Source organism: Perna viridis, chromosome 6 (assembly GCF_037379345.1).
Source record: "Perna viridis isolate PV_CMFRI_1.1 ecotype Kerala chromosome 6, ASM3737934v1, whole genome shotgun sequence".
NCBI lineage: Eukaryota > Metazoa > Mollusca > Bivalvia > Mytilida > Mytilidae > Perna > Perna viridis.
Window position 1 is genome coordinate 4,012,183 of NC_142450.1, and position 20,792 is coordinate 4,032,974.

General features: G+C 33.4%; 1 protein-coding gene across 2 annotated transcripts in view; it reads left to right on the forward strand.

The window, feature by feature from the left end:
- LOC148613262 (glutamate [NMDA] receptor subunit 1-like) overlaps positions 1 to 20,792 on the forward strand; it is a 49,648-nt gene that overhangs the window by 11,672 nt on the left and 17,184 nt on the right. For both annotated transcript variants that reach the window (XM_088586557.1, XM_088586558.1), the window contains exons 2-11: positions 3,214 to 3,417; positions 5,397 to 5,807; positions 6,313 to 6,489; positions 8,214 to 8,314; positions 10,060 to 10,172; positions 16,031 to 16,217; positions 16,432 to 16,576; positions 17,127 to 17,222; positions 17,928 to 18,045; positions 20,013 to 20,137. In XM_088586557.1, the coding sequence (XP_088442683.1) occupies positions 3,415 to 3,417; positions 5,397 to 5,807; positions 6,313 to 6,489; positions 8,214 to 8,314; positions 10,060 to 10,172; positions 16,031 to 16,217; positions 16,432 to 16,576; positions 17,127 to 17,222; positions 17,928 to 18,045; positions 20,013 to 20,137 (1,476 nt within the window). In that variant the 5' untranslated portion in view covers positions 3,214 to 3,414. The remainder of the gene's footprint in view (positions 1 to 3,213; positions 3,418 to 5,396; positions 5,808 to 6,312; positions 6,490 to 8,213; positions 8,315 to 10,059; positions 10,173 to 16,030; positions 16,218 to 16,431; positions 16,577 to 17,126; positions 17,223 to 17,927; positions 18,046 to 20,012; positions 20,138 to 20,792) is intronic.

Below are 20,792 nucleotides of genomic sequence, written 5' to 3' on the forward strand. Positions count from 1 at the left end.
CATATGGGGCCCCTTAAGTTGGAAATATTTTTTCTTCTTCTTCCCAGTCGTTTCCATGTGGGGAATGCAAGGTGGAGGTCAAATGATGGGATTACAGCTGTGTAGTTCAAGCACTTGGGTATATGCATACCAAGTTTCATCACCCCAGAACTGGTTTCTTAATGTTCCTGTGTCAAAAGAATAAGCCCGCGGCAGCGCTAAGCTTGTCATAAAATACGATTAAATAGCGTTCATAACCCTGGTCTGGTACCAGTGCGCTATGCTCACAGAGCAAATGAGTCAAGGCATACTTCAATTATCTTTTGACATAGGAAATTCTAATGAAAATAGTGATTATACTATAGCGTGCTACAATTTTCAGTGCACTGTGCCACTATAAAATATGCTAACCTTTTGCCAGGTAAGCTACTAAGATAAACGTGGTTTAGTTGCGAAAGTTTTAGAGATTTTCACTGACAATATCCTATTTATTACAAATCAAAGCTATCAAAAGCCTAAATCTTGATTGATTTAACTGTGTTTAAAATTATGAAGGCAATAGATGTTTGCAGAATATTTAATGTTTTTCTTTCCATAAGACATTTTAAAACATAATTAAGAGTATTTTAAACAACTGCAATTTGCAGGGGAGTATTACATTTGCGAACCTTTTGCTCCTACGTTTGCGAACTCTTTTCATTACATTTGCGAACCATTTGTAAAATTAATATTTGCGAACCAAATGATATATACTATTAAATTTTGTATAGACTCAATATAAATATTTATATAACAGTTCAGATATGTGGTGTGATCTTTTTTGAATTTCGCTCACTATTCAGTCTTTTACATAACTTTGGCTATATGCATATTTCTTTGTTTTCGTCTCCCATATTAACTTGTAATTCTAATCAACTGGTCACTTTGGCAGAACTACGTACGATCTTACTAAACAATGGATTTTACAATCATTGAGACAAATAAAGAGAACCAATGTTTACAACTTGGAGGCTATACTACTCGGTTCCGAGAAAAGAAGAAAAGGAAAACTAGACTTTCTACTGAAATAGTTTGAACAGTTCACGACGAGTGTTACTGACTGGGTTGCTTTCATGAAAATCCTTGGTTTTAAGTTTGTTGCCCCATCCGACTTGTAAAACTGTGATACACTGATGTAACTGTGGCTATTTTATTTAATTAATTTTTTTCAAATCTTGGTTATCATTCCATGTGCATTTGTGAGGTTTTTTTTCATTTCAAAAATGTATATCTTGATAAATTAAATAGTGCTATATATCCTAAATGTAATCCTACTTTCATCACAGAGGCATGACTAAAGCATTGTAGAGGTGCATATTTCCAAAAAGACCGCAAATGTTAAATTATAAAATAGTTCGCAAATGTAACAAAAAAGTTCGCAAATGTAACAAGAAAGTTTGCAAATGTAATGTACCGAGTTGCAGAGTATTAAAAATACGATCACATCAAAGTAGCATGCCTATAAACACCAAGAAAAAATTATTAGTGTTTCTTTGTCGTTTAGTGATAACCAATCGGAGGCTTTGGGCTGATGACCAATCGGAGGCTTTTGGCTGGGGTTGTTGTCTCTTTGACATATACACCATCCCCATTCTCGTTATATCATGTGTAACAAACGTCATTGTCCAGCCATATCTGGTTGTAACAGGGAATTGAAATAAAAATACGTGTCAGACAAGAACCATTAAATGCTTGATAAAATGTATAATTGAATGCTGATACCATGTATCAATGAATGCTGATATCATACATCATTGAATGCTGATACCATGTATCAATGAATGCTGATATCATACATCATTGAATGCTGATACCATGTATCATTGAATGCTGAAACAATGTTAGACTTGCTACAAGTCCCATTCGTTATATTAAAGAACATGAAAAGGTTTATTGATTGCATATATCCCTCTGATAACAAATCTGCTGATTATTGCGGAAAAGTTACAGTAATTAATAGTAGAGTTTATTACATAGATTTTCTGTATCATATATATACAATAAAGAGGGACTTGCAGCAAGTATATCATGTATCATTGAATGCCTTTATTACAAAGACTGATTAATGCCTGTCAGGTATACGAGGTCAATCAAAAGTGAAAAAAAGGTAATGTCTCATTCATGTATTTTTTCAACAACCTCTACAATTATAAGACAATTTTGAAGAACAGAAACAAATCTTGTTAACAATCATTATAGGGTTACAGCATTCTCTCTATGAGCCCTATAGAAATTAGTACTTCTGTTATAGGGAAACTTTTATATTAATATATATATTGGCAATGTTGATGTACATCTCTAGTTCTAGGTTGATGAAACTTGGTATGGGTATGCTGAACTACTAGACTTACACAGTTGCATTCCTATAATTTGACTTCCACCTTGTATTCCCTGCTAATTATTAGAAGGTAACAGGGCCCAGCCTTCGGGATACCTGACGGAAGAATTCAGAGTATGTTCAACGCTCCTTGAGACATTTAGGTTTCCTACACGCACGATATCTAAACGCACGCTACATGTTAACGCTCACCAAACGCACGATAAACGAACGCTCTCATCGTGCGTTTAAACGAATGCTAATAGCTTGCGTTTAAACGATTGCTTCTACCGTGCGTTTAAACGAACGCAAAACGATGTGTAAACGCACGATAAACGATGCACGAACGCTAAAATGGAAAACGTGAACGTTTCAACGAGTGTATTAGCGGCTGGGCTGCTGTGTTGACGCTCTGGCCTATTCCCAGTCCCCACGTGGGTCCGAGAGCGATTCCCCACTCTAATTGTTTGGGAGTACGTCAACGTGTAGAGTGAACACACAATTGGTTTGAACACGACTTTTGTATGGATTCGGGGGTAAAAAAAATCAGACAAATTGACGTTAACGTTGTAACTTCACTTGGGACCACTCCCAAATTTTTTTCTGGATCCGCCTCTGTGGTGCATATATTTTTTTATAGGCTTTACTCATTAGGCCCCGTGTAAATCCCCGGATCTCTGATACCAAAAACCTGCAATTAATTGTAGGTCTCTGCTGATACTTGAATGTATCTGACATTTTCGTTCTTACATCGTGCCAAAGAACAAAACATAGTTAATTCATCAACCCATGGAAACATTCATTTTTTAAAACATTTATTTAGCCTTTCGTGTTATTTTAAGTAGTTTTTGGTTACAACATTCTGTTCTATTTTTTAGCTGTTTATACCGAGATTCATAGGTTGAATTGACCAATATGCGTAGCATCGTCTATGAGATAATGGACTAAGAGAGATAACTCAAATGCCAAGTCGAAGTTCCATCTTCAGCAGCAATTGATCACGTGATACATTTTAATAAGAACAGATGCGGCATAATGTAAACAGAGCCATATTTCGTGTTTAAAATATCTCTTGGCTGATGGTAAGAAACGAATTTTCTTATTATTGACTCTTTTACAATAAATTTTACAAGAATTATTCTTAGAATGAGATGCATATAAAAGATGCATCACCATGCACACCACAGGCACAGCGAGCTCTCGCACAGTGAATCCGTACCGTACATTTCCCATACTGCTATTAAACGTTTGGTACATTATATTTCAAGCTTCTTTGCTCTCATTCTACTCACATGCACAGCAAAACATATAATTTACATGTTCAATGAAGAGAACTCTGAAACCTTTGCATAATAGATTCCATGAACACAAGCAACGAGACTAATATAAAGTCCCTGGCACAAGCAAGTACATATTGTAAACTAATTAAAGCTTCATAATTGGAAATAAAATCTTGAATTGAAGCATTGTGTACATGTATGTGTATTTACATATATATACATTATACATCAGTACAGATTACATTTTTCTATGTCTGTATATACATGTACAGTACATTGTACATGTACATGGATCCAATCAGTGGTAGATCTAGGGGAGGGTTTTGGGTTTGCTCTCCCCCTTTTTGTCAGAATTTTTAAAAAAAATTGGAATGGGGGACTTTATTTTGCCTTGTAGGTTAATACTTCATGTTGGTGTATATCGTAGAAAATATGTCTACTCCATTTTAATTTTATTTTGAAAGTATACTTAAGTTTAAAACGTAACATCACAATGTTAGACTGCAATTATAGAATGGTCTTGGACGTTTTGGCCAGGAAATTTTGAAAAGGTAGATGTTTTGGCTTAAGTATGTTTATTGCCAATGTTATTGTCTAATTTCAATTAGAATGCTTAAGAAAATTAGAGCGGTTACTGCCATTTAAGTAAAAAAAAATTATGTCTTTTTAATTGAAAAGTTGTAGTTATATTTGACAGGTTGTATTTTTAGTTTATTTGTTATAGGGTTTGTAGTTTTAGTTTGTTTTAGTTTCATTTTCGTTTCAGGAATTTCCAATGTAGAACATACTGTATTGGCATCAAAAGACTAGTCTGCATTTTATTGCTTACTTTCATTATCTTGATATGCTACATTACAAATCTAAATCTTCTATTTCATGATTTCTTAACATTTTTATCATGTAGAACTACAATTACATGTAGATACACTTTTGTGATGTATTTGTCATTTTTTTTCAGTAATTTTACACAAAAAGATGTTTTGTTTTTAATACTGGACTCTACGCTATGTTAATGATGAATTTCCATGCATTTAATTAGCAGACGAAGACCCATTCTTATGAAACCATGGAGTCACGTGACTAGACCTACATCTACATACATGTACATTATACCCTATTTGCAAAAGAGTTGTAATTTTGTTATAATTATTGGTTTCTTTGTAATGTTATGTTTTTGTTTACGCTGTATTCTTATTTTTGATTAAAATCATTTAAAAAAATAAATGAATTTGCGTTGTTTGATACATGTACAATGTATCTTATCAAATCCTTTAAACTTTTTCTGCAAAGGATAGCACATGAGCAGTAATTTATATACATGTATTTTCAGTGGAAACTTCCATTGTCATTGGCTAAAACATCCTAAGCTGAAATATCATAGACCAAAACATCTAAGGCCGAAAGGTCAGATAGTGATTTTTCTAGCTTTTGTCATTCTTGTCATTGACAAAAGACTTTTCAGAATGATGAAAGTAATCTAGTGTCATTTTGTCATCTGAAATCTTCTAAAGTACAAAAAACATTAAGAGCTGTAATTTACTTTGTGGCAGTCCGCCCACTGTTTTCAATATGAGATTTTTACAAGAAAATTATAGTCAGCACTTAACAGGAACTTCCTGGAAGAAACATTTGGTGGAGTATAGCTTTTCATGCCTCTTAGCCTCATTAATTTAGAACTTGTACTGAAAAACACTACATCTACATGTACATGTGAATGTAGTACATGTATGTTGTATGATGACAGGTTAATTATAGTAAAACCTTTCTTCTTGTTTTCAAAGGTGGAGCTTTCACCAATTAGGATGCAGTATTTAGTCATAATCACAGCTTTGTGTGCTATCAAAGCTAGAGCTCAAGATCTGACGAGCCCATCAGAAATCATCACAATCGGAGGTGTACTCAGTTCAACCAGTGCTCAAACAGTATTTGAAAACTCAATCAGCCAACTCAACCTGCAACCCCGAATTATAAACATTTATTTTAATTCAACATCTATTATCATGGATCCAAACCCAATACAATCAGCTATAAAACTGTGTGATAATGTTGTCTCTCAAGGGGTGCAGGTTATGGTAGTTAGCCATCCACCAGGGGGCAGCAGTCAGCCACCGATTTCTGTATCTTATACCTGCGGGTTTTACCAGATTCCAGTTATAGGGATATCAGCAAGAGACAGTGCATTTTCTGATAAGGTACATCTATATTTGTTATTGTCAACATGTTTACTGATTCTAAACATGAGCTACATGTATGTAATTCTAATTATTTTTTTTTTAATCCCTGCATCAACTTACTTCAAGGTTTGTTTGCATTCAAATGCATTATTATATCCCCCCAACTCAAAGTTTGGGAGTATATAGTACATGTAGTGATAGGGCTGTCTGTCTTTCATCTGTATTTCCATTCTCCCTTCCTTCTGATATGCAGAGAGGTACCTATCTCTGATTCTTATTTGTTACTCCTCCTTAACTACTGAATGGAATTTAATCAAACTTTTGCAGAATCTTTATTACATATTCCCATTATGTGCCTCCAACATGAACTTAAGATTTTGATTTCCAAATCAATTTTAAGGTTCAAGTGTGGGAGTGTGGGGTATCATGTTAGTGACCATTGCTCACAGGTTTTTTTTCTAGTTTTGACATTTATAAGCAGATACAAAATGTGTGTAAAAAACTTCAATGTTTTTTTTTTAAGAATGTACATCCAACATTCCTGAGGACTGTACCTCCCTACTTTCACCAAGCAGATGTTTGGCTGGAATTACTCAACCATTACCAATGGAAGAAAGTCATCTTTATACATAGTATGGATGAGGAAGGCAGGATGATATTGAGTAGATTCCAGGCTCTAGCTGAGAAAGAAGATATTGAGGTAGGTTACTTATTCTAGCCGAGGAAGAAGATATTTGAGGTGGGTTACTTATTCTACCAGATGAAGAAGATATTAAGGTAGGTTACTTATTCTACCAGAAGAAGATATTGAGGTAGATTACTTATTCTAGCTGAGGATATTGAGGTAGGGTCAAGACACACACTGAGAAAGAGTATATTTATGGAGGTTCTCGTCATTGGCTTAGTAGTGATCCAGGGTCATGGACCATGGGCCTATTGAAGCTGATAATTGACCATTCAAGTTACTATTACAAATGTTAAAAATGGTCCATTAAAATAAAAAATTCAAATTAAAATTGAATATTTGTAAAAATTGCCAAAAATGGCCCATTTGAACAGTTTCTTTCTTGAATTCAGTGCTGAGAAAGATGATATTGAGGTAGGTGACTTGTTGAAGCTGAGGAAGAAAGCATTGAGGTAGGTACCATATATAGTGTAGCTGAAAAAAAAATGAATATTGTGATTTCTGGATCTATCTAGTCACTAGGTCAGAAAAAGGATGTTGAGGTAGAATCCATGTACTGGTTTAAGAGAGCAAACTTACTCAAGAATGAGATACATTTGTACATGTACATGTACACACAAACTGATGTTTTACTGTATTTTTTATCCTGTTATTTTTTTTTTAATTTAATTTAAGTTGGCAAAAAAGTAATTACTTATGTCCACTTAGCTTGTTCTACAATGCTGACCACAGCTGGCATAAGAAATTTACTTTGTCACTTTTTAATTTAAAGGCCAACTTATTCGTATATCTATTTATCTATCCCTCAGTTTGAAGGCCAACTTATTCGTGTATCTATTTATCTATCCTTCAGATTGAAGGCCAACTTATTCGTGTATCTATTTATCTATCCCTCAGTTTGAAGGCCAACTTATTCGTGTATCTATTTATCTATCCTTCAGTTTGAAGGCCAACTTATTCGTGTATCTATTTATCTATCCTTCAGATTGAAGGCCAACTTATTCAGGGTAAATTGCTTTAATTTATCCTGTTTTTTACTGTATAAAATACTTGCAGGTATAAAACCCCAATGAACTTGTAGGAAAATATCATAACATCAAAATCTTGATTGGTACAGTGGGACATATGCTTTTGATTGGTACAGTGGAACATAAGTTTTTGATTGGTACAGTGGGACATGCTTTTGATTGGTACAGTGGGACATATGTTTGAACTTGTTTTAAATACATTTGTAATTACATGTACATCTAACAAGTAAGATACCCTATTTTGTTATTTTTGACAAGAATTGTAGGTACAGCATGCCGTACCAATAAAATTATTGGTATATTGCCAGCTGTACCTGACATACTTTCCACTATGCCCCAGTTTGTAGTTTATGGTTGCGTATATCATGATGATACATGTACGGGGATCGACACTAACAGTAGTCCGGTAGTCCTTTGCCACCCTAATTTTGGAGAGGACCACTTGAAATATGTTCATGGTAGTTCTGTGGGCTGTCTTAATTTTGCCTTATTTTTCATAAGATCTAAGAACAGAACCACCATTACGGTCTGCAGACTACCTGTTTTACCTCTGAAGTAGTCCTGTTGACCATCAAACAAATGGAGTTTGTGTCAAACCCTGATGTACATGAGGAAGTACAATATGTAATTTATTTAGCCTAGTTTTATAAAAGATACATGTACTTGGTAGCTGTACTTAGTTCACATTGTACATGTATATTAATTTTACAGGTGGAGAAGACCATCAAGTATGCCTCAGGATCCACAAATTTCAAGGAATCACTAATGAGAGTCCCACGATATGAGTCACGGGTGATTCTTCTCTCTGCTGAGTAAGTGGTTTTGTACAGACAGACCTGTAAAGTTAAATTTGTTAAAATTTTAATTTGCTTAAGATTGACAAGTGATATATGGACCCAGATTTGAAATGTGAAATACCTATTTTTTTTATTACTATACCCTTGCTTGAAAAACAGGATAAATATAGTGATCATGAAGTCCATTCGTTCATCTGTCCATTAGTCAGTCTGTTCATCTGTCCCCTGTTCTAATCTGCAACACCTCTGAAACAGCTATTTGGAATTTGATGAAACTTTCACAGATTCTTTATTACATGATGCCAATGTGCACCTACCTTTTTTCCCCATTTGAATGATTATTGTGGTTTCCTGCTGCAAAATTTGGACTTTGTTATTGGTGAGCAAGGGGGCACCCTATTCTAATCCGCAATGTCTCTGGAACAGCTGAATGGAATTTGATGAAACTTTCACATGTTCTTTATTACATGATGCCATTGTGCTTTTTATACGCCCGTCTATATAGACGGGACATATTATGGTATACTGTTGTCTGTCCATCCGTCTGTCCACACGTCACATGATAACTCAAATTCACTTTTACGGATTCAAATGAAATTTTAGCACAATATTAATATTAACGGAAGAAAGCTCCCTTTCGATTTAAAAAAAAATTGTTTTGTCATTCCAGAGTTACGGAACTTTATTCACTTAAAAATTTATATTGTTGTCAAATCTGATGTAATTACCATGACATAAGATTGCTGCTTACTTACAGTTTTGAAAAGCTGTATTATATTGGGACCAACAAATGACTTCAATTCTACAATAGATTTAATTTTTATGAATACCCTAGAAACTTCTGACCACAAGGCAATATGGACTTCCTTACAGTAGAAGTAGAAGGAATTGTACTATTAACTGTAGGTCTTACCTCATAATAATATTATTACATAATGAATTTTTTGTTCAGTTTCAATTCTGTAGTTTATTATAGTTTTATCTAGTTCAAAAACAAAGAATCCCTTTTAAATGCTATTGTATACTTTCATCATGTCAAACAGTTGCAAGATCATTTATACTTTTTGAATAACTGAAGAAAAAACTTTGTTCACTATATATACAGACTAATTTTTTGGTAATCAGAAATCAGGTTATTGTTTTCTAAAATTTAAACCATCAGCTATTCTTATGGACGGGCGTATCTTGTGCTCTTAGCGCAGCTGTTTATTGTATTTTGTTTTCCCATCTGAATGATTTTGGACTCTTGCTGCAAAATATTGTCTTTGTCATTTGGATGAGACTTTCACAGATTCTTTAATACATGATGCCATTATGCACCTCCTATTTTGTTTTTCCATCTGAATGCTCAAATCACTTATGGTGTATCCTATATGGTTTCTGGGGAGGAAACCAGGGGGTATCATCTAGAGATCTTTGCTCACAATTCTTCTACCAGTAGTTTTTGTATAAATAAATTTTTGATAGGGAAATTCAATGTTACCATCTATTAATCATTGTGAATAATCTCGAAAAAAAGAAGTAACATCTGTCTATGAATTTAGATTTTATCTGAGAAGACTTAGTTTAAAGAGGAAAATTGACTACTAGTTGAATAACAATTAAATTTGTAAACATTGAGGAGGTACCTAACTTTATATTGCAATCGTTTATTCATAACAATTGATTTCACTGGGCTTTTTGCAAAAATCAATTAAAAAGTCAAAATAATATTTGATTTGATGTTGGTCATGTAATCAATGTAATCATTTGGTTGTTAGGAAGGAGGATGCTGACAACATTTTCCAGGAAGCATCAAAACAAGGCCTTACAGGAAAAGGATATGTATGGATTGTCAGTGAGCAAGCATTGGATGCCACCTATGTACCCACTGGTATGTCAAACATTTGATTGCAGTGTGTAAAGGGAGGGTAGTTTTTTAGCTCACCTAGCCAAAGGCCATATGAGCTATTGCCAACACTTGGCATCTGTGTGTACATGTATAGACTTTGTAGTGCTAAATGAATAGCCTGTGATAGTGTGGGAACAACCCTAGTAGTTATTGGAGACAACCCAAAAGAAATCAATTGCAATCTTTTTCAGTACCTTCAAACATTCGAAATTACCTTTCTATCAAAGTGATCTGTATAACTGTTACAAATCAAACATTTGGTGCATCTTATGTCCCTATTGCTATATTCTAAAGAAACAAGAGAATTTTTTTTATGCCATGTTAATGTATTGTTTGTTAATAGTGTTGATACATGTAAATACATGTAGTTGAATTATTGGTGATAAAAATGCTTATTACTTTCCTGACAGAAAATTTACAAAGCAAACTTTAGCCCCAAAATTATTTTGTTTATGTTCCTGTGCTGAACTTTTGCAGTAGGCCATACAATGTGATTACTGCATTGTCCTAGGTACATTGTACTAGGAACAAACTATTAAAACCAGAGAAATGTTGCTTCATGTGTACAGATGGAGTGAATTCCAATTTTGATGATTGTGATATAATTTTCAATTATTGCAGCTGATAAAACTGAAGTAGGGACCTCTTGTCTTTGAAGAGAATGTGACTTCATACAGTATCATTGATTATTGACAATACTATTACAGCACATGCAATGACGATTTTCAGGGAATATAATTGGTCTTCCCTTGATTAAATGATAATCACCTGACGACTTATGGTTTCAATCAACAGCAGGTGAATTGTCTGATAGAAAGTTTAAATTTATTCTTCAATTGTCCAGGTAATTACTCGAGACAAACTTTATCCCCTAAACATCATCATTGTATTTGCTATAAGGTGATGCAATTCTAAAAATGATTCAATTCAAACATTTTAGAGATGAAACACACAGAAAGAACATCAATATGATTTCAGGCTTTGTCCATGAGGGATTTAATTTGAGCAACAACACGAAGTATGAGTCATAAACTCAAAAGCAGCCATCATAGGTTTAATGCATGTACATGTACTTACTACATTTTTCATATACATGTTCTCTTTAAAATTTGAAGGGTTTTATTGGGCATGAAAATTTAAAGAAACTTTCATGATTTCTCAGCAAAAACCTGTTTCACCAGGTTACCTTTTTTCCTCGCCATGTATCAGTGTAAAATAGGTGAAACCTGAAATTCTTTTGAAGAAACAAGTTCATATTACCTATTTGTCTTGGGGCAGCTTGGACCAATATTGAATCTTAGTCTGTCTTTTCACAGAATCCATTGTGATGTCTTGATATAGCTCTTTCACTGGAAACCCCTTTCCACCATATTGCAGAATTATTTTGGGTCCATTGTACATGTATATAAGATGCTTAACTTTCATTTGAATATTTTTTTTGACTTCTCTACTGTATAGTCACTCCTAGGAGTGTATCACAGTGTAACAATATCTTCTTTGCTATTTGTAAATTTCACTTTTGTTCAGTGATAACCTCTTATTAATAACCTTTACTAACTTGACAATAAAAAAGTAAATTTTCTGACCTCAAATCAATATTCTGTTGTACAGTATAATGAAAATGAATAATTTAGCTGTATAGAATTTGAAAATAAATATTCTGCCCCGACCAAAACTGCCAGTTCCCTCTCAAATACCTATTAAATCATGATGCATGGACAAAACTGACTAACATGTTTAATTTAAAGCTTAAGAATGTTAAAAAGCTTTTTGTGATGACTTGATCTTCAATCAGGATGGTAATTTGATAGTGTTATGTGGGTGCTATATGATGTAAGGGCTTTTTTCTTCTTCTAAGCTTATCAATTTAATGAATGGATTTGTATTATCTCTTTGCTGCAATGTCATCAAATCAGGTCTCTAAATTGGATTTTGTTTCCCTTTTATTATTGAAGAAGTCTAGACGATATAATTACTTCTGAGATTCCATACTTATTAGTACTGTTAGGATCAACTTGTCTTGACTAGTATGCATCAGTCTCTATAAGAAATAGGCAGTGGACAGAAACACAGTAAAAGCCCACTTCTCCATCAGTGAAGTTTCACTGTATTATCCGGTAATAAAAAATAAAGAAAATACATGTTACCTTTAATTTTGCTGAGTTATTTCCCTTTTCTAAGGGAGATAATTTATCTAGGCTTGCCCCTCTCTCCATTATGTATATTGTGCAGTCTGAGTCTTCTATGTGTATATCCTTAATATCATCAAAATAATCTTAAGCACAGTTTTAATGTGTTAATGTGCAGAACAAGTTTCAATTTTAGTGGCTTCCTAAATAATGAAAGAGGGAAACACATATTTTACATCTCCTCTTTGACAGAGGTTCTATTCCTCTATCAATTTGTCCGTTTGTCTGTCTGTCTGTCTAATCTTTGGTCAACATATGTCATTTACCTAAAAATGCTTTGACTGATTTTAATACAATGTAATACTTTTATTGATGTTTTTTTTGTATCGCGCTAGAACTCTAACAAATAGGCTTCTTGAACAGGGTTATGTTGTTACAAGATTGAAGTCATTACTACAGAAGTTTTATAGTCGTCATCATGAACTCGTGGATTGTTATGGTGTATCCATCAACACCATGAAAACTGATTTATTCAATGGGTCATAGTTTTCCTTTCCTCGTTTGTCTACCCCGGACTTGACTTTTTATGAGCAACTCAGCGGGTGTTTCTAGAAAAGCAGAGGACGCTTACCCTACCGGTGCACCTGATCCATGCTCCCAGTCTTTAGTGGAGTCTGAGTTGCTCATTACTTTTGTTACTTTGTATGTATGATTTTAGTTACTTTATGTTCTTTGTTGTGTATGTCTGTTTTCCATGTCTGGTCTTTGTCCCTGGATTACATTCTTTTGATTACCGCTATAACCTTGGTTCCCTTGATTACTCTGTCATCATCCAAGATGGCTTTCTTCCTGTACCTTTGCAAACAATGAATACATGTACATGTAGGTGTATGTAGGAATTGCCTTGTTTGTACATGTACTTTAGTCTGCCTTCACATCTTGTTACCATAACTTCTCTTTACTTTCTCTATATGTTGAAATTAGATTTGATGGAAGATGAAAATTGTTCTTAGATCCCTTCATGGGAGTATATACAAAATTATGATCATTATGTCATTGTTATTTTAATAATTCTACCTGCTCAGATTTTTAAGATACTTGGAGTTTGTTGTAGAAAGCAGAATTATAATTGTAAATGTGATCTCCAGACTGGTATATTTAGTATGGTTTCTTTAAATTTGCCTGATTCTAACCATTACTTGTATAGAATTTATGCCCTCTTTAAGTTTGCACAATTCTAACCATTACTTGTATAGAATTTATGCCTTCTTTAAGTTTGCCGAATTCTAACCATTACTTGTATAGAATTTATGCCTCTGTTATAGTGCTGGTTAAGATCTCCTGGAACAAATTGAAATTTATTTTTATTTATGTTGTCTGATGGATGAAACATTATCTTATTTGATCAATAAGATTAAAGTGATGTGCGTGGGATGGATATTGATTTCCCGATTATGTAATGGAGAAGGTCCTGGCAGACACAATTTGTCATTGATTTTGGTTAAATTTAAGAAACTGTGTTAGTCTGGGAAATTCCTGGAAACTTAATTGATTTAAGTAATTTTCTGTCTAAGTATCAGGCAAAATGTGTATAAGGTGTGGCACATGTAGAAAAAAAATGCAGTGAATTAATTGCATTGTCTAATTATTTATGATTCGTAACCTCCATCAAATGGTAGGAAAAGTTTCCTACACTTTTTCCCTATATTAGCTTATGAACAAATATACATGTATAGCCACCTAAATTACACGTACATTGTACATGTTTAAAAGAGATATAAGGATTTTTATTCAGAGGGAGAAATTAGCAAAAACTTCTCATTGTTTGTGCTCACATCTCCCATTTGACTTAGACTGTGAGAAGTTTTCATAATAGATTTTTGTTCTCCTTGTACATAGACAAAAATATCAATATTGTTAATATTCAAACAGAATTTACTCAAACTTGTCCTTGCCTGCGGTATCTAGATTACACCCTGTTCATTAAGCTGTATGTACTGTTAAGAAGTGCTTAAAAGCTTTATAAATTTATTTTTAAAATTGAGTATTTCATTAATGATGGAAAAGACATATATTTAAGAGTCAAATGTTTCATTTTTTTGATATTTCATCACCAATGTTCAAGCGTTGACCATAGCATATTTCTAATGAAGTGTGCTAGTGCTTTATGTTAAAAATTCTGGACCATTCTACACTTTTACATGCAGATTAAACACAAAAAAATAAACATTCAATTCTTATATTTACATGTCATATGTCTCTCTTATTTAATTTCTATCATATGTTAAATATAGATTGGAAATAGGCAATACACAGTGATCAGTATAAGTAGTCCACTTAATTGTGGGTGTGGCCTGTGTAAATATATATACATTTTTGTAAACTATATAAAGTTTTATTTATCCTAATTAAGGTGCCCTGCAGGGTATCTAAATCATACATACATTAAATTGCAAAGACAACAAACATACATGAGCACAGAATACAGATATACATATTATTTTGATTAATGTGATTTTATAACATAAAACATAAGCAGATAAGAGTCAGGAGGAACTGGTCAAGCAAAGATAGCTAACTCTGTATCAGTGATAGCTAATATACAGTATGCTTGTTTAAGTATTGACAGAATTTTTTTATGATTTCAAATGTGATACACCAATATTTATATAATTGTTTGACAATATTTTTATTTTCAATTGACATTATCGATATGAACAAATTTTCTGAATCTAAATTGTCATTCACTGTGAAGGTTATTGTGAAAATAGATTACTGTAAAAGTACATATATTTGTGGATATCAATTTTTTTGGTTTAGGGGAAAAGCACAAGTTCACAGATTCTTGAATTTGTGACTTTGATGATCCTGTCATACAATTTAAAGTAAACAATCTTTTTCGTTGGGAATCAAATTTTGTGGTCTACCTTACCCACAAAATCCACAAAAATTTGTACTCCACAAACAATAGTACTTTTACAGTATTTAGAAATTCTGCTCTCAATGTGTGATGTCGTGGACAAAGCATAGCATGAAAAACAAGCATGAAATAGAGCTCATCTTCAATAGCATCATAGTGTTGACAATGTCTTTCTTTTCTTGGAATATTTTGTGTACCTTTGCGTTTCTGGGCATAGTTTCTACTGTCAGACTGGTTACTAAACATAAATTTGTTAAGAACTTGACTTGTTTCAAATGGTACCAAAGTTCGATATTTCTCGTTATAAATGTTTAAATAGCTCAGGAAAGTGTTTCATTGAGTCACTTCTGTAAATTCCACTTTAACCTTCTTGCATGTTCATTGCGTATGCCTTGAAATGGCATAGGAACCTAAAATACTAGAACAATTTATATCTTGTCTAAATAAATACTTACATAGGGCAACTTTCACACTGTACCTGTGTATAATGATGTTTTTGGGCCAGCTGCAGCCTGCCCTGTGGTATGGGGAATTCCTTGTCATTCATTGAAGACCAGTGGGTGGTCTTTTCATCCCGGTGGGGTTGTTGTCTCTTTGACATATACACCATACCTATTTTTGTTATATTCTTCTAGCAAAAATCTAAAATTTAGAAAATTCCCAATCACACAGTAAAACATTAAAAACATTGTATATTTTCCCTTGAAATGGTGGTTTCTGTTCATTTCTTATTTTTCTTCTATTAAGTAGATGATGATTATGACAAGAATTCTCTGATTTCTTTTCCACAGGAGCCTTAGGGTTGGAGTTATACAAGAGTAAACAGGAAGACGCCCATATAATGGACAGTGTTACTCTCATCGCCCAGACCATCAGGAACCTCTTTGCCAATGGCAACCTTACCAGTATAAAAGATACACCCAACAGTTGTAAGGCAAATAAAATTAGTGGTGAAACCAGTGGGAAAATTATATTCAGGTTAGGACGGTAACACAGCATTTATTGTAAAATTGTTACTTCACTCAAAATAGTACAAGAATTGCCAAGCCTTTGATTATCGAGAAAGTTAAATTTTTTAACATGAAATGAAGTCATACAACTTTTTTTAAATATGTGAAAGGAAATGAAATTCAAACCAGTCGTCTGCCAACAAGAAAAAATAACTCTAGTGAGTGAAACACCTTTTTTACAGGGGACTACTAAATGAAAAACTGAACAGTGCCAAGACTGGACAGATCAGCTTCAATGGAGATGGAGATAGACTCAGTCCTGTTTACATATTCAAAAACGTACAGCCGACTAAGATTGTTTCAGTTGGTTACTATGGTGATCCAAAGGTAACACAATTCTGTTAATATCTTTAAAAATGCTTAACCATACCAGGCAATTTTCTATGAATTCAAAACATTCAAGAAATTATGTACAATTAAATAAAAAAAAATCCATGATAATGAGCGTGCTTCTGTCTGAAATGTTGTGTTTTAATGTGATGCCTAAAAATTGAACATTTCATTGATAATACCTAATAATAGCATTACGTTTTCAGTTGATGATTTCAAATGATGTTTGGTTTTATCCTATGAGCTAATGATTGTTTTTATTTTAGTCAATAAGAATTTCATCTTTTTAAGCTAATGATTGTTTTATTTTAGTTGACGAGAATTTCATCACTCTGAGCTAATGATTGTTTTTATTTTAGTCGACGAGTATTTCATCACTCTGAGCTAATGATTGTTTTTATTTTAGTCAACAAGAATTTCACCACTCTGAGCTAATGATTGTTTTAATTTTAGTCAACAAGAATTTCATCACTCTGAGCTAATGATTGTTTTATTTTAGTCAATGAGAATTTCATTGCTTTGAGCTTATGATTGCTTTATTTTTCAGTCAATGACACCAGCACTTGATATAGCTGATAATATAACATGGCCAGGCAACATAAACACCAAACCAAAGGGACTTAACATTGTCACTCATCTTAGGGTAGGTCAATTAAAAATAAATTTTTTATATAATCTTACCCTACCGGTACACCTGGTCCATGCTCCCAGTATTTAGTGGAGTCTGAGTTGCTCATTTGCTTTTGTTACTTTGTATGTATGATTTTAGTTACTTTGTGTTCTTTGTTGTGTATTTCTGTTTTCCATGTCTGGTTTTTGTCCCTTGATTGCATTCTTTGGATTACCGCTATTACCTTGGTTCCCTTGATTACTCTTGTCCAAATCTAAATTATGACAAAATAAATGTCTTGTTAGTTTGCAATTGTTGCCATAGTAACTTATATCTGCTTGATGTTAAAATATTTTATCAGCAATATTATTCTTTTGCCATTGTTCTTATAACCCAATATTTCAGGTTACTGTTGAGATACTTAAAAATATTGCCAATTTCCAATGACAATGTCAAATTGACTGTGATATTGCCTATTAACGAAATAACACCAGTTTTAAACATCTTGACAAAATGTCACATTTCTCCCTATCAGGCTTACTATTTTTCTGTTGACTTTAAAATTTTCGTTATTCTGTATGAATAGTATTGAAGGATAGATAGGTAAAATATGGTTGTAGATTATAAATACTCAAAGTAAAAACTGAGAAAACTGAGATTGATTTCAAAAGAAAATACTAAAATCTAATTTTCAATAATTTACATAAGGTCTAGTAATACATGTGTATTTGACTACAGGTTGTAACAGTTGAAGCAAAGCCATTTGTACATACCAGACTGGTTTCAGAAGGTGGACCATGTGTATCTACAGAAGAGAAACATGAAATACCATGCAATTTTGTTAATCTAACTACAAGTAAGCAAGTTAAAAGTAGAAGCTTTGTAGTGAATTTATAGCAATGCTTTTAATTTTTAACTTTTATGTCCCTACTTCTAATTTGTAACTCCTCTCTAACTATTGAATGGAATTTGATGAAACTTTCACACATTTTTAATCACATGATTCCATTGTGCACCTATTTTTTCCGTCTGAATGACTTTTCTGGTTTCCTAATAGTTTCTAAGGAGGAGAGTGGCAGTATTAACTAATAAATATGTTTTTTTTTTTTTTTAGTTTTTAAAACTTTTTAATACCTTGGCCATAGCCATATGATAATTAAGTGTCAGGCTTTGTAAGAATCAGGGAGTGGATGAAACATGGTATGAAAAAACCAACTATTTTGAAAGTTTAATTTGACTATTAGCACCATCAGAATCTAAAAAAAAGACTAGATTTTCCATATCACATTGGTAATTAGTTATTATTTCACTTAAATGTATTTTTACATATGCCCAGTATGAACAAAGGACCTCTTTGGTGTGTTTTCAGTGCATTATACTAGTATAGTCAGTTGGGAAATACTGAGATCTTGTGTTCTTTAACAAGGAATTTTGACCAACCAATATTTGACAACAAAAATTACTGGTGGAGATAATTTTGTTTTTGGTGTAGTAAAACAACAAAAGAATTAGAGATAAGATTTTGTCAGATTGTTACCAAATCAATGAGATTATACCATCATTAAACAATTTTGTGCATCTCAATTATTTGTCTGGAATAGTTTGGAAGTTTGGAACACTGTAACCAAGTTATTGACTATACCAATTTATAACAAATTTCATATTCATTTCTAGACTACACTTAAAATGTAAATTAACTAGCGATTCCATGCAAAGGGGGATAACCCTGCTTTTTCAGGGAGTACTAATATTTTTGTATTACTTGGTTCAGTCAGACTACAAATTGCCCCGTGCAGGTCCGGGTGTCAAAAGAATAGGCCTGCAGCAGCGCTAAGTTTGTCGTAAAAGGTGACTAAATAGTGCTCAGAACCCTAGCCAGGGGCTAGGGTGCTCTGCCCACAGAGCAACTGGGTTGTGTGCCCCAGGTGGTGGAATGGGGTATCCCTGGCGTGTTACATGCTGGAGTTGTCATGCTATAATACGGAAAACCTGACCACAAACCATAGTGGTGCACTGTGTTGGGATAGATACCACATTCCTCGCACATTAAAGAACCCTACTGTGGTATTCTCCTGGAGTAGGAATCATAGGGCTCCACCACAGGAGGCTAAGTTGCTCGACCCTACCCATCCCTCCCTTTTTCTTGTGTCAATCAAAATTTGTCGACCCTATTAACCTAGTGTCCCATCCCATTTTTCATTTCATCATCATCATTTCATGTTCATTTAATCATCCATTTCATGTTCATCGCCTGAATATAGCTGAAATATTGCTGCTTGGACATTAAACCCCAACAAACAAACAAACAAACAGACAAACAAATTCAAATTTCGAACAAAATGTAAAATTCCTATCAAAAACCTAGACATGCTAGATGTAAAAATGTAGATTAAATCAATGAACTTTTATTTCCACGATCTTTGACATTTAACAAAAATTGTTACCTTCGAAAAAAAATAGTCCTGTATTGTTATTTGCCAGAAATGAAATGTAAAAAAAACTTGCAAATCTGACACTATAATTTCATTCCAGGAAGTCTTTTCTTTTTGAAATGACCACTATTTTGATCTTGAGGTTTTATGACAAAGATACCTGCCTTTGCAATGTTCATTTGCAGTTCATTTCAGTTTTACTAAATGATGTGGGAAAATCTTGTCTTTATTTCTGATTTTGATGGTGCAGAATAGCTTGAAACACAATCAAGGTGGTGAGTTATTATTTTACCCACTGCCTGATTCTTACTAAGACATGAACAAAAAAATAGTGTTTATTAGAATCTTACACAATAGTGTTTTTGATTGCTATTTTACCAAATAATTTCAGATGAAACTACTGAATACTGCTGCTCTGGATACTGCATGGAGATGTTGATAGAAATATCTAAAATGGTCAATTTTACATATGATGTCCATATCAGCTATGACAAAACATTTGGTTCTTTTGAGAAGGTAAGTTATACCCCCTCTCAACTAGCCTGTCAGGATTTTGTGGCAATAGTTCGGTTCCCAGTGAACTGAGTGATTTCAAATTTGTTGTGTGGTTCAAATAGGTGAGGCATTCTTTGTAAACAATTTTGGGTACTGCACAATATCAACTTCTTGTATGAGCGGGGGTATCCCTTTCCCTTGCACACTTAACTTCATGTTTGATCTGGTATAACTTCCCCACACTCAATGAGTTGAGGGTACATTAGAATTACTTTGTTCATCCATCAGTCATTCCATACTCAAGTAATTATTATAAAGATAGCAGTGTTTTATCAAATGCTCCCAGTGTAAGAAATTTTGATAATTAACACTGTGAAATAAATTGGGTAATTTCACCCTTGGACTTTCTCCTGCCAAAACGTCACATTTTTATATAAATCCACCAATCACAGAATTTAAAATATATGTTGAAAATATCGATAAATTATGAGAAAAATCTATATAATTAATTGGTTATCATGAATAACTAAAATATGAACACTTGAGGATTTAACTCGTGTATGGAACAAGTCCCACACACTCGTTAAATCAAGGCATTTTTCGACACTTATGATAATATTTTGGTTATTCACTCTATCCAATTAATTATTCTATTATTATTCGAGTATCCTGGAAA